General features: G+C 37.1%; 1 protein-coding gene across 1 annotated transcript in view; it reads left to right on the top strand.

The window, feature by feature from the left end:
• Window positions 1-15,778, top strand: part of LOC125261012 (ribonuclease inhibitor-like) — a 38,770-nt gene extending 22,992 nt beyond the window's left edge. Inside the window, exons 6-8 of the mRNA XM_048179553.1 lie at window positions 345-518; window positions 13,545-13,718; window positions 15,541-15,778. Of these exons, the coding sequence (XP_048035510.1) occupies window positions 345-518; window positions 13,545-13,718; window positions 15,541-15,763 (571 nt within the window). The 3' untranslated portion in view covers window positions 15,764-15,778. The remainder of the gene's footprint in view (window positions 1-344; window positions 519-13,544; window positions 13,719-15,540) is intronic.
• The last annotated feature ends 378 nt before the right edge of the window (window positions 15,779-16,156 follow it).

Genomic DNA, 16,156 nt, shown 5'->3' with positions numbered 1-16,156 from the left:
CAGTGTAACAAATTGTCATGAATGGCTGGTTGTAATGAAGCTCACGATGATGGAGAATACAACAACACTGTCTTTAATCACAAATCTAACATGTCAGAGAGATAAAACACAATTTTATATTAATCTAGAGTCATAAATTAACGTATTTTTCTGAGTGAGGACGGAAACAGTCTTGGATTGTAACTAGTATCCTCAAATGCTCCTGTCTTGGTTTGTTCGTTTATATCATTAAGTTTCCATGTTTTTGCTGGTTTATTAGTGACTGTATGACATTTATTCATGATTCATTTAACTCACACATGAACTGAACATGGATTTGAGTCATTTTCTCTTTCTGTCTTCAGTCTGATTGGATGCAGAATTACAGAGGGACAGTGTGTGATCCTGACTTCAGCTCTGAAATCAAACCCGTCACGCCTGAGAGAGCTGAACCTGAGCGGGAATAAACTAGGAGACTCTGGAGTGAAAAACCTCAGTGATCTACTGATGAACCCACAATCCAAGCTGAAGAAACTACAGTTAGTATCATTATACTGTATTTAGTGTTTAGTTTATTTTAAGTCAACAGGACACAAGTCACATCATTTGTAGCGCTGCATCTCCATCTGAAGAAAGATTCAGAAATGGTTTTAGTTAAGGGATTAGTTCACTTTTAGATGAAAATTAGCCCAAGCTTTACTCACCCTCAAGCCATCCTAGGTGTATATAATTGCAGTAAACGGGATCAGTGAGTATGAGCTGAAGGAAGAAGAGCTATCTATCTATCTACTCTGATAAATGCCATTGACTTTCATTGATGAATGTTCAGATGAGTCAAGACTGTTCAAACTCCAACTGACAAAATTCAAATTTAAACTACAGAAGCCCATTAGACTGACATTCTGTGTACTATTTCTAATCCACTGAAACTCAAACTCATTTAATCTCTATCTATCTATCTATCTATCTATCTATCTATCTATCTATCTATCTATCTATCTGACCATTTCTATCTATCTATCTATCTATCTATCTGACCATTTCTATCTATCTATCTGACCTTTTCTATCTATCAAATTCAAATTCAAAATTGCTTTATTGGCATGACTGTAAATAATGCAATATTGCCAAAGCATACATAAAACAATAATAAAAACATCTGTATAATAGAAGAAAATAATATCAAATATTATAATGCTATCAAATATTACAACATAACTTAAATTAACAGTGTAACACAGTAGAACATGTCTGAACATTTGTTACCACAGTGGTTAAACAAATATATACACACACACATACAGAGGGTCACTGTGGTGGACGGTAGGGAAACACACTGAGGTCAGACACACACATTACACACATTCACCTGCTGTCTCTCAGGCTGTGGCACGTCCACACGTATCTCGCAGCTAGTGCTGCTGTCGGTCCCTCTCCTAATATTAACTTTATTTGCTCTACTTCAGTCATGGCTGTAAAGTTCTTTATTATGTTACTGAATTTGGTGAAGTAGAGATCTCTAATTGATATGTATTTGTGGCAGTGAAGGAGGAAGTGCATCTCTGTCTCGATCTCTCCTGTCCTGCAGTGAACACACACCCTTTGCTCTCTGGGTAACCAGCTCTTTCTGTGTCTGCCGGTCTCGATGGCTAGACTGTGCTCACTGAGCCTGTACTCGGTCAGGATCCGTCTCTGCTTTGTGTCTTTGACACTTTGGAGATATTTTTCTGATTCATAATTTGATTTTAGAGTTCGATAGAATTGTAATTTACTTTGTGTTTTAGTTTCCTCATCCCAATGTTCCAGATATGTATTTTTAGATTGTTTGATAATTTGGTTTATTTTGATGTTTGGAGAAGCAGTGCTGGTCTGAGACTGGTTAGTGTTAGTAGAGTTAGTCAGGTTAGTAAGTTTCAGGACCAGCTGACTGAGGGGACTCTTTTCGGGGTTCAGTTCTTGGGTTTGTAATGCTTTAAAATGTAGCGATTCTGTGGGACTTGATTTTAGATGCATCCAGAATTTGATGGATCTTTTTTGCATATTAATAATCAATGGGAATCGGCCTAATTCTGCCCTACATGCATTGTTGGGTGTTCTTCTTTGTAATTTTAGGATAATTTTGCAGAATTCTGTGTGTAGGGCTTCTGTTGGATGTCTGTCCCATCTAGTGTAGCTCTGATCACTGAGTGGACCCCAAACCTCACTTCCATACAGCGCAATGGGCTGAATCACACTATCAAAGATTTTACACCAGATTGGAATTGGTAAATCAATGTTTTGGAATCTTTTCTTGATGGCGTATAGAGCTCTTCGAGCTTTATCTTTGAGAGCATTCACTGCCATACTGAAACTCCCCGATGCAGTGATGATCAGACCGAGGTAAGTGTACTGCCTAGACTGAACTGGTATCTGTGTTCCTGACATCTGGGCTTTTTCTGGAAGACCATAACGTTGGTCTTCTTGAGGTTCACTGCCAGGGCCCAGTTCTGGCAGTAGTCGTCCAGCAGGTCCAGGTGCTGCTGTAGTCCCTGTGCAGTGGGTGACAGCAGCACCAGATCTATCTATCTATCTATCTATCTATCTATCTATCTGACCATTTCTATCTATCTATCTATCTGACCATTTCTATCTATCTATCTATCTATCTATCTATCTATCTATCTATCTATCTATCTATCTATCTATCTATCTATCTGACCATTTCTGTCTATCTATCTATCTGATCATTTCTATCTATCTATCTATCTATCTGACCATTTCTATCTATCTATCTATCTGACCATTTCTATCTATCTATCTATCTGACCATTTCTATCTATCTATCTATCTATCTATCTATCTATCTATCTATCTATCTATCTATCTATCTGACCATTTCTATCTATCTATCTATCTATCTATCTATCTATCTATCTATCTATCTATCTATCTATCTATCTATCTATCTATCTATCTATCTATCTATCTATCTATCTATCTATCTATCTAAATTCAAATTCAAATTCAAAATTGCTTTATTGGCATGACTGTAAATCATACAATATTGCCAAAGCATACATAAAACAATAATAAAAACATCTGTATAATAGAAGAAAATAATATCAAATATTACAATGCTATCAAATATTACAATATAACTTAAACTTAAATTAACAGTGTAACACAGTAGAACATGTCTGAACATTGATACCACAGTGGTTAAACAAATATATACACACACACATACAGAGGGTCACTGTGGTGGACGGTAGGGAAACACACTGAGGTCAGACACACACATTACACACATTCACCTGCTGTCTCTCAGGCTGTGGCACGTCCACACGTATCTTGCAGCCAGTGCTGCTGTCGGTCCCTCTCCTAATATTAACTTTATTTGCTCTACTTCAGTCATGGCTGTATCTATCTATCTATCTGTATATCTATCTATATATCTTTGTTTCTAACTATCTATCTATCTGACCATTTCTATCTATCTATCTATCTATCTATCTATCTATCTATCTATCTATCTATCTATCTATCTATCTATCTATCTATCTAGCAATCTAGCTATCTGACCATTTCTATCTATCTATCTATCTATCTATCTATCTATCTATCTATCTATCTATCTATCTATCTATCTATCTATCTATCTATCTATCTATCTATCTATCTATCTATCTATCTATCTATCTATCTATCTATCTATCTATCTATCTATCTATCTATCCATCTGACCATTTCTATCTATCTATCTATCTATCTGACCATATCTATCATCTATCTATCTAGCAATCTAGCTATCTGACCATTTCTATCTATCTATCTATCTGACCATTTCTGTCTATCTATCTATCTGATCATTTCTATCTATCTATCTGACCATTTCTGTCTATCTATCTATCTGATCATTTCTTTCTATCTATCTATCTATCTATCTATCTATCTATCTATCTATCTATCTATCTATCTATCTATCTATCTATCTATCTATCTATCTATCTATCTATCTATCTATCTATCTATCTATCTGATCATTTCTATCTATCAATTCAATTCAATTCAATTCAATTCAATTCAATTCAAAATTGCTTTATTGGCATGACTGTAAATCATACAATATTGCCAAAGCATACATAAAACAATAATAAAAACATCTGTATAATAGAAGAAAATAATATAAAATATTATAATGCTATCAAATATTATAAAATAACTTAAACTTAAATGAATAGAACACAATAACACAATAGAACATGTCTGAACATTTGGTACCACAGTGGTTAATCAAATACACACACATACAGAGGGTCACTGTGGTGGACGGTAGGGAAACACACTGAGGTCAGACACACACATTACACACATTCACCTGCTGTCTCTCAGGCTGTGGCACGTCCACACGTATCTCGCAGCTAGTGCTGCTGTCGGTCCCTCTCCTAATATTAACTTTATTTGCTCTACTTCAGTCATGGCTGTAAAGTTCTTTATTATGTTACTGAATTTGGTGAAGTAGAGATCTCTAATTGATATGTATTTGTGGCAGTGAAGGAGGAAGTGCATCTCTGTCTCGATCTCTCCTGTCCTGCAGTGAACACACACCCTTTGCTCTCTGGGTAACCAGCTCTTTCTGTGTCTGCCGGTCTCGATGGCTAGACTGTGCTCACTGAGCCTGTACTCGGTCAGGATCCGTCTCTGCTTTGTGTCTTTGACACTTTGGAGATATTTTTCTGATTCATAATTTGATTTTAGAGTTCGATAGAATTGTAATTTACTTTGTGTTTTAGTTTCCTCATCCCAATGTTCCAGATATGTATTTTTAGATTGTTTGATAATTTGGTTTATTTTGATGTTTGGAGAAGCAGTGCTGGTCTGAGACTGGTTAGTGTTAGTAGAGTTAGTCAGGTTAGTAAGTTTCAGGACCAGCTGACTGAGGGGACTCTTTTCGGGGTTCAGTTCTTGGGTTTGCAATGCTTTAAAATGTAGCGATTCTGTGGGACTTGATTTTAGATGCATCCAGAATTTGAGGGATCTTTTTTGCATATTAATAATCAATGGGAATCGGCCTAATTCTGCCCTACATGCATTGTTGGGTGTTCTTCTTTGTAATTTTAGGATAATTTTGCAGAATTCTGTGTGTAGGGCTTCTGTTGGATGTCTGTCCCATCTAGTGTAGCTCTGATCACTGAGTGGACCCCAAACCTCACTTCCATACAGCGCAATGGGCTGAATCACACTATCAAAGATTTTACACCAGATTGGAATTGGTAAATCAATGTTTTGGAATCTTTTCTTGATGGCGTATAGAGCTCTTCGAGCTTTATCTTTGAGAGCATTCACTGCCATACTGAAACTCCCCGATGCAGTGATGATCAGACCGAGGTAAGTGTACTGCCTAGACTGAACTGGTATCTGTGTTCCTGACATCTGGGCTTTTTCTGGAAGACCATAACGTTGGTCTTCTTGAGGTTCACTGCCAGGGCCCAGTTCTGGCAGTAGTCGTCCAGCAGGTCCAGGTGCTGCTGTAGTCCCTGTGCAGTGGGTGACAGCAGCACCAGATCATCTGCATACAGCAAGAGCTTGATGTTCTTGTCTTGTAGAGTGAGTCCGGGAGCTGTAGACCGTTCCAACTGCACCGCTAGTTCATTAATGTAAATGTTGAACAGCGTTGGACTCAGGCTACAGCCCTGCCGTACTCCTGTCTTCTGGCTGAAGAATTCTGTATGTTTGTTGCCAATTCGTATTGCACATTTGTTGTTCGAATACATTGATTTAATAATGTCATAAGCTTTACCCCCTACACCGCTTTGTAAAAGTTTGTAATATAATCCGTCGTGCCAAATAGAATCAAATGCTTTTTTGAAATCGACAAAGCATGCAAATATTTTTCCGTTTTTGGTTTGTTTTACGTGTTTTTTTGATTAGGGTGTGTAGGGTGTAAATGTGGTCAGTTGTTCTGTGATTTGGAAGGAAGCCAATCTGACTTGGACTCAGGACATTGTGTTCGGTAAGGAAGTTTACAATTCTATTGTTTAAAATACTGCTAAATAACTTCCCCAGGTTACTGCTCACACAAATGCCTCTGAAATTATTAGGGTCCAATTTATTCCCACTCTTATGAATTGGGGTAATAAGTCCTTGGCTCCAGATGTCAGGAAAACAGCCTGAACTAAGTACAATGTTGAATAATTTGAGCACAGCCGTCTGCAGCTCAGGTGTGCTGTGTTTCAGCATTTCACCCAGAATGCTGTCAGCACCACAAGATTTCTTACATTTTTGGCTTTTGAGTTTATTTGTCAATTCTTCATGTGTAATTGGGAAGTCGAGTGGATTTTGATTGTTTTTAATTGTGTCTTCATAAGTTTGTAGATTTTGGTTGATCAGATTATAATTGTCATTGAGTTGTTTTGGTGGGATTTCTTTATATAAATTTTCAAAATGTTTTGTCCAGATTTCTCCATCTTGTATTGGTAGGTCTTGTGGTTTTGTTGTGCTCAGATTATTCCACATATCCCAGAACTGATTCTGATTGATTGAATGTTCTATTTCCTGTAAACTTTTGGTCAGATGGTGTTGCTTATTCACTCTAATTGTTTCTTTGTATTGTTTTAGTTTTGAACAGTATTCACTTCTGATGTCTGTGTTGTTTGGTTCTTTATGTTTCAGATTTGATAATTTTCTAAGTTGTTTCCTTAGTGTTTTGCAGTCTGAGTCAAACCATTTTTCATTTTTTGGGGTATTTTTAGTATATTTTTTGCCTTTCTTTTTCAATTCACTTCTATGCGCTGCTTTTTTAAATATGTAATTTATTTCATTTGTAGCCGAATTAACACCATCATTAGTTGTTTCAAATTTCTTATTTATGAATGTATTTATTAAATTTTTTAGTTCTTCCGAATTGAGGGCATGGATAAATTTGTCTGGGCTGTCTGGAGCCCATTTGTATCTCTGCTGGACCTGATACATTTTGCAGGTTTCCAGCCTGTTTTGTTCTGGTGTGTGATGAGTTTTGATGTAGATGTTAGTTTGGTTATGGTCAGAGAGTGGAGTGTGCTGTTTGACAGTAAATGCACTGAAGGAGGAAGGGTCCATGTCAGTGATGGCATAGTCAACTACACTAGCTCCAAGACCTGAACAACACGTGAACCTCCCTAAAGAGTCCCCTCTGATCCTGCCGTTAAGAATGTACAGGCCCGAGGCTCGGCAGAGCTGCACTAACTCTTTACCGTTTTTATTTACCATTTGGTCAAGGTTGTTTCTTGGTGGGAGATTTTTTGTGAGGCTCACAGGTTTTTGGCCAAAGACATATTCATTGCCCTTTGGATCTATGTTATCAGGTTCAGATCCTGTTCTTGCGTTAAAGTCTCCACACAGCAGCACATTTCCCTGGGCCTGGAAATGGCTGATTTCAGTGTGGAGGTTGTTCAGATATTCCTCATCATGGTAAGGGGATTCTGCTGGAGGAATGTAGATGGCACAGATATAAGTGTCAGTGCTTGAAATGCCAATTTGTTTGTTTATTTTTAACCAGCAATGAAATTTTCCAACTGTAGTAACAGAAATGTGTTTGGCCAGATCCTCCCTGTACCACACCAGAATTCCTCCCGAGTCTCGTCCACGATGGACTGTACTTAATTTAACTGAGGGCACAATTACTTCATAGTAGCCTGAGGGACAGTAGGTAAGCACATCATTTCTACACCAAGTTTCAGTGAGAATGATAATATCAGCATCTTTGATATTTTTCAGAAATTCAGGGTCTGTGCTTTTAGAACCAAATATTGAAGAATGAAGACCCTGAATATTCCAACAACTTATATGAAATGAACGCATTAGTATTATTAGTATAGTCTATCTATCTATCTGATCATTTCTATCTATCTATCTATCTATCTATCTGACCATTTCTATCTATCTATCTATCTATCTATCTATCTATCTATCTATCTGACCATTTCTGTCTATCTATCTATCTGATCATTTCTATCTATCTATCTATCTATCTATCTATCTATCTGACCATTTCTATCATCTATCTATCTATCTATCTATCTATCTATCTATCTATCTGACCATATCTATCTATCTATCTATCTATCTATCTGACCATTTCTGTCTATCTATCTATCTATCTATCTATCTGACCATTTCTGTCTATCTATCTATCTGATCATTTCTATCTATCTATCTATCTATCTGACCATTTCTGTCTATCTATCTATCTGATAATTTCTATCTATCTATCTATCTATCTATCTATCTATCTATCTATCTATCTATCTGACCATTTCTATCTATCTATCTATCTATCTATCTATCTATCTATCTACCTGACCATTTCTGTCTATCTATCTGATCATTTCTATCTATCTATCTATCTATCTATCTATCTATCTATCTATCTACCTGACCATTTCTGTCTATCTATCTATCTATCTATCTATCTATCTATCTATCTATCCATCTATCTGACCATTTCTGTCTATCTATCTGACCATTTCTGTCTATCTATCTATCTATCTATCTGACCATTTCTATCTATCTGTCTATCTATCTGACCATTTCTATCTATCTATCTGACCATTTCTGTCTATCTATCTGACCATTTCTGTCTATCTATCTGACCATTTCTGTCTATCTATCTATCTGACCATTTCTATCTATCTATCTATCTATCTATCTGACCATTTCTGTCTATCTATCTATCTGACCATTTCTATCTATCTATCTATCTATCTATCTATCTATCTATCTGTCTGACCATTTCTATCTATCTATCTATCTATCTATCTAACCTTTTCTTTCTATCTATCTATCTATCTATCTATCTGACCTTTTCTATCTATCTATCTGACCATTTCTATCTATCTATCTATCTGATCATTTCTATCTATCTATCTGATCATTTCTATCTATCTATCTCTATCTATCTGTCTATCTGTCTGACCATTTCTATCTATCTGACCATATCTATCTATCTATCTGACCATTTCTATCTATCTATCTATCTATCTATCTATCTGACCATTTCTATCTAGCTATCTATCTATCTATCTGTCCATTTCTTTCTATCTATCTATCTATCTATCTATATCTATCTGACCATTTCTATCGATCTATCTGACCATTTCTATCTATCTATCTGATCATTCACAGCAACCACTCAGAATACCCTAGAAACTGCATAGCAACCACCCAGAACACCATGGCAACAGCATAGCAACCACACAGAACACCATAGCAAACCCCCAGAATACCCTAACAGCCACATAACAACACCCTAACAACCACCCAGAATACCTAAGCAACGGCATGGCAACAACCTAGCGACCATCGTAAGTATCTTAACAACCACATGTCAACACCCTAGCGCCACCCAGAACACCCTAGCAACCGCATAGCAACACCCTAGCAACCACTCAGAATACCTTAGCAACCACATAGCAACACCTTTGCAGCCACTCATAATACCCTAGCAACCACATAGCAACCACTCAGAGTACCTTAGCAACAACATAGCAACACCTAAGCAACTACCCCAAGTACCTTAGCAACCACATAGCAACATCTTAGCAACCACATAAAACCCTTACCACCACTCAGAGTACCCTAGTAACCACATATCAACACCCTAGCAACCACCTAGTGTACCCTAACTTTTTTTATCTAGTTTTCATTTGAAAGTGAACTAATCCTTTAACAGGTTTGTATGTGTATCAGTAAAAAGAGCATCAAACTTTGAAGCATTTTAACCCTTTCGACTGCAAGTTTAAAATATTCTAGCTGACCCCCCAGAGTGAGTTTTTTTTTAAGGCGACCGTAATTTTAGAATGTTTAACCTTATTGTTTCCATGGCGACGCGTCATGCGTGTCACGAGCACTGACCGCAGCCACAATAACACTGTATGACAGATGGATCGCTATTATTTTGTTTTTCCTTTTTTATTTAAAGTATTCACAAACTTTCTTACCATGTCATCAACTATCTGATATTCAGATTCTCAAATATGTGTGAGTGAGTGTGTTTTGTCGTTTAAAAACATTTAAATGATCTTTATCTTGATCTATAACGCGAGATGGGCGCCGCCATCTTAGTTTGCGCTGCAGTTCACAGAGTCCTGTCAGGATCTACAGCACGTAAATTCATCAGTTTCTCCTGAAATATATGCAACTAAGTGGCTGGTGAACTGGAAGAATAATAGAGTAAACTTTATTGTTAGTTAGGTCCATTATGTGTGTCTGATATGAACAAATGTCGGCAAATTATATTTGAATTCACTGTTATTGCTGCTTCCACTGATGTCTGACATCAGTGTGTATTTTATAAACTCTAAATGTATTGCTTTACTGGTGCTTATGCGTATTTAAATGTATAAAACCCTAAAAGAAACATTATGTGGCTGAAAACACTGCATAGCTGTGATATATATTACATCAGTTATGTGATGTCGCTGAACGTTCGAAATTCCATATGTGGGACCATACCTCTCAAAGGGTTAAACTTATTGGCTGTAAAATAGTTTGATATGCTGGAATCGGACAAATCTTTGCTGTGAAACGAGACAGAAGTGAGAACAGACTGAAAAACAGTGTCACAGATTGTCATGAATGGCTGGTTGTAATGAAGCTCACGATGATGGAGAATACAATAACACTGTCTTTAATCACAAATCTAACATGTAGAAGAGATAAAACACAATTTTATATTAGAGTGATAAATTCACTTATTTTGGGGAGTGAGGACGGATCCAGACTTGGACTGTAACTAGTATCGATGGCACAAACAGGGAGCGAGACCCAAAGGCACTCAAGACATTAGATTGTCACGAGTATCACATATTAATGCAGTAGCATCCTCTACCCCAAACACTAGCTCCCTACCACCACCAATACATTTGGAGAACAGATTTGAAGTGTTAATGAATGTGGGTGAGGAATCTCCAGACATGATGAATGTGGGTGAGGAATCCCTAAACATGATCGGACACAGATCAAATCAGCCAGCAGCTAACACCGATGCTAACTGCCGTTCGAGCAGACAGCAGTACTCCGCTCATAGTGCAGCTGAGCCCAGGACTCTGATAGTGGGTGACTCTATTATCAGAAACATTAGCAGCAGGGATTCAACTACATGCTGCCTTCCACAAGCAACAGTTTCTGATGTAAACAGGGAACTTAAGAGCATTCTGATGAAATATAAGACTGCAAATCGACTAATCATCCATGTGGGGAAGAATGATATTCGGAAGGAGCAGTCAGAACTCCTTAAAAGGGATTTCAATGAACTTTTTGAAATGCTTAGAAGACTAAAAGTTCAGTCGTTCATCAGTGGACCACTCCCAGCAAGAGGAACAAATAGATTTACACGGCTGCTTGGGCTTAACACATGGCTGCAAAAAACCTGCAACTTAAAGGGACTGAATTTCATCGACAACTTCAATCTGTTCTGGAGTCAGAGACAACTGTTCACTCATGATGGCCTGCACCCAAACAAACTGGGCTCAAGAGTGCTAAAGGACAATATCTACTTCTCCCTCCATCATCCTTCAGCAGTGTGTGCCAATCTGAATGGCACAAACACACCTGGACAGAGTACAACTGACCACAGGACTTCATTTCAGCACCTGAATGGACATGCGGTTGACACATCCCACAAGGTCAATGATAACACCACGCAGCCACAACAACCACTGCTCACGCACACAATCCTGACTGAGCCCTGCCCACAGAGTTCACCGAGAGACAGTGACATGTTAGAACTGCTCCACTGCTCGCCCTCCTCCTCCTCCTGCGAGAGCTCTTCGGCCCCTGCCACAACGCCAGGGCCCTCACCCCCTCCATCTGTTCTAGGTGAACCAAAAACAATCGATAACAGCTCTCAGTGATGTGTGTCGGGTCCCCGCTATGATAACAGTGACTTTATCAAATGTTTACAGAACAAGTGGGAACCCAGTGTGCCTGTAGCTTTCTCTATTTCTGTTTTATTACGTTATAGAAAGCCTAAGGCCTTTTCAAACCGTTTGGCAAACCCATTTAATCTGCTGCCTATTACACGTCAAACTAAGATTACTGTAGAGACAGAAAGTAAGACTGTTAAGTTAGCACTTTTAAACATCCGCTCACTTAAAAATAAATCACTTCTAGTCAATGACTTAATAACCACAAACAACCTAGATTTTATTCTTCTAAATGAAACATGGCTTGAAGACAGCTGCAATGCAACAATCCTGAATGAAACAGCCCCTCCTGACTTTACTTTTATGAGTGTCTGCAGAGCTGTTAGGAGAGGTGGAGGTGTAGCTGCTCTATTTAAAGATGTCTATCTATGCAAGCAAGTGTCATTTGGCGATTACTTGTCTTTCGAATACTTGGGTATTGTGTTAAAAGGTGCTCCTCGCATTCTACTTATAGTTATTTACAGGCCTCCAAAATACTCCAAAATCACTCAATGGCCTAGGACCTCAATACATTGCAGATATGCTCATAGAATATAATCCTAACAGATCACTCAGATCATCAGGATCAAGTCATTTAGAAATACCAAGGGTTCACTCAAAGCAAGGAGAGTCTGCTTTTAGCTGTTACGCCAGCCACAGCTGGAACCAGCTTCCAGAAGAGATCAGGTGTGCTCCAACAGTAGCCACATTCAAATCCAGACTCAAAACACATCTTTTTATCTATGCATTTGCTGATTGAGCACTGTGCTATGTCCGAACTGTTTGCACTTTATTTTATACGTATTATCTTTTTATTCTTTAAATTCCTTTTCCTGTTTTTATTTCATTTTTAATGTATTTTATATCTTTTATGTATCATTTTGTTATTCTGACTTTTAATGCATTTTAAATATTGCTGTCTGTTTGAAAGAGCTGGGAGAATTAGGAAGAAAGCATTTGTGATTAGGTTAAAATTTGGTAAATTTGGATAAGGGGACAAACCATGGGGAAATTTAAGCTGTAGTGCATGGTTAAGATATCTCTGGATTACAGTCAGGACACTTTCCAAAGGGGGAAATTTCCAAAGGGGAAACTTGAACTGCGTTGCATAGATAAGATATCTCCGGAAGGGGGATTAAGGCTGTGTGGTGCAGTTTGAGGTGTCTTGGCAAAAGGGGAGATTGAAACTTTGTTTATCAGTTTGAAGTGCCTTAACAGGTAGCAGTCCTGTCGTGTGAGGAAGATCCATTCAGATCGCTCCGATGGATAGATCCGTTTAGATCCACTCTGACGGACGACAACAACAACAACAACAAAAACTCCCTGAGACTTCCTAGCTCATCCATCCAGATAGCAAAAATATCTGTTTTTACTGTTATTTCTATTCCTTATGTTCTATTTTTATTATTCTTCTTCATGTAAAGCACTTTGAATTACCATTGTGTATGAAATGTGCTATACAAATAAAATTGCCTTGCCTTGCCTAGTATCCTCTAATGATCCTGTCTTGGTTTGTTCGTTTATATAATTAAGTTTCCATGTTTTTGCTGGTTTATTAGTGACTGTATGACATTTATTCATGATTCATTTAACTCACACATGAACTGAACATGGATTTGAGTCATTTTCTCTTTTTGTCTTCAGTCTGATTGAATGCAGAATTACAGAGGAACATTGTGTCATCCTGACTTCAGCTCTGGAATCAAACCCGTCACACCTGAGAGAGCTGAACCTGAGCTGTATTGAACTAGGAGACTCTGGAGTGAAAAACCTCAGTGATCTACTGATGAACCCACAATTCAAGCTGGAGAAACTACAGTTAGTATCATTATACTGTATTTATGTGTATTTTATTTTAAGTCAATAGAGCTCAAGTCACATCATTTGTAGCGCTGCATCTCCATCTGAAGAAAGATTCATGAATGGTTTTAGTTAACGGGTTTGTATGTTCATCAGTAAAAAGATCATTAAACTTTGAAGCATTTTAAACTTTGTGGCTGTAAAATAGTTTCATATGCTGGAATCTGACAAATCTTTGCTGTGAAACAAGACAGAAGTGAGAACAGACTAAAAACAGTGTAACAAATTGTCATGAATGGCTGGTTGTAATGAAGCTCATGATGATGGAGAATACAATAACACTGTCTTTAATCACAAATCTAACATGTAGGAGAGATAAAACACAACCACTTCAACATAAACGACAGAACAATGAACAGACAGAACTAAGAGTTTAAATACACAGACAGAGTAATCAAGGTAAAACAGAACAGCTGCAGGAACTAATTAACAACCAAGAACACTAACTAGGGAACACACACAGACAGCAACACCATGATAATAAAACACAACAAAACTGTTACACAAATAGATTATTCTGAAATGTTACATTTATACTGGACTAATAGTATTTTTCACTAAATCTTGTTTATTAAGCAAAATGTGTATTTAAAGGTTGTAAATTACACTCTAAAATGACTTAATAATCGATTCATGCATAGGAGCCGATTTATGTTTCTGTCGGTGTGTGCCCAGTGCCTCACCTCACATCACCTCCCGGCATTTGCATTGATTGGCATTTGTGAAATGTCCCTATTATTATGAAAAGAATCTTTGGGAAAATCGTGCTTTGGAAGTACATGATTCGTCAAATAGGTGTCATTCGTAAAAAAATGCAGCATATTATTATGAAAAACAGCTTTTTGAAAAAGCACATTTAATTATGAAAAAATATATATTTGAACACAATAATAGTGTGTGAAAGAGGATATTGTGAAATATATTAAACAATAAATGTTGTGTTTTCATGGCATTTTACAAAATAAATACATTTATTTATTGATTTATTTAATATTTGAATTCATAATTAAATAAATAGATTATTTAATTATTTCAGAATAAACTATTACATTAAATTGTTGTTTTATTAAATTCATTATTCATTTAATTATTTAATTTTGAGCAATTTGGTCCTCCATAAATTTCGACCCAAAAGCACATCTTTCATGAGTGTTGTCTCGAGTCATGCTCTCGCTGATATCTGATGCAAGGAGAGTTTGAGCGCATGCATGTATCTGATCGAGAGTAGAGCCATTTGTGCTCGCGCATCACTTGGATGCGCTCTTGATGTTTGCCATTAAAATATCTCCATAGAAATGGCATTAAATAAACTATAAAAAAAAAAAGGGTGAAGATTGTGTCTGAAAGCTCCAATCGATTTTTTTATTGGTTAAAATCAATGGAGAATATCTCGTATTTTTCCGTGGGTGATCAACCATTTCCATGGGTGCTCCAGCCCCCGAGCACCCACGGGATCGGCGCCTATGGATTCATGTATAAGGTTTTCCTACATTAATAATGAAAATAGACCATTTAAATGTTCATTTTTCTATTGTTTCTATATTGATCCTATATATTAATCTAGAGTGATAAATTCACTTATTTTTGGGAGTGAGGACGGATCCAGACTTGGATTGTAACTAGTATCCTCAAATGATCCTGTCTTGGTTTGTTCGTTTATATCATTAAGTTTCCATGTTTTTGCTGGTTTATTAGTGACTGTATGACATTTATTTATGATTCATTTAACTCACACATGAACTGAACATGGATTTGAGTCATTTTCTCTTTCTGTCTTCAGTCTGTGTGGATGCAGTATTACAGAGGAACAGTGTTTCATCCTGACTTCAGCTCTGAAATCAAACCCGTCACACCTGAGAGAGCTGAACCTGAGCTGTATTGAACTAGGAGACTCTGGAGTGAAAAACCTCAGTGATCTACTGATGAACCCACAATTCAAGCTGGAGAAACTACAGTTAGTATCATTATACTGTATTTATGTGTATTTTATTTTAAGTCAATAGAGCTCAAGTCACATCATTTGTAGCGCTGCATCTCCATCTGAAGAAAGATTCATGAATGGTTTTAGTTAACGGGTTTGTATGTTTATCAGTAAAAAGATCATTAAACTTTGAAGCATTTTAAACTTTGTGGCTGTAAAATTGTTTCATATGCTGGAATCTGACAAATCTTTGCTGTGAAACGACAGAAGTGAGAACAGACTAAAAACAGTGTAACAAATTGTCATGAATGGCTGGTTGTAATGAAGCTCATGATGATGGAGAATACAATAACACTGTCTTTAATCACAAATCTGACATGTAGGAGAGATAAAACACAACCACTTCAACATAAACGACAGAACAATGAACAGACAGAACTAAGAGTTTAAATACACAGACAGAGTAATCAAGGTA

Source organism: Megalobrama amblycephala, unplaced genomic scaffold (genome assembly GCF_018812025.1).
Source record: "Megalobrama amblycephala isolate DHTTF-2021 unplaced genomic scaffold, ASM1881202v1 scaffold230, whole genome shotgun sequence".
Lineage (NCBI taxonomy): Eukaryota > Metazoa > Chordata > Actinopteri > Cypriniformes > Xenocyprididae > Megalobrama > Megalobrama amblycephala.
This window is presented reverse-complemented; position numbering and strand designations above follow the sequence as displayed.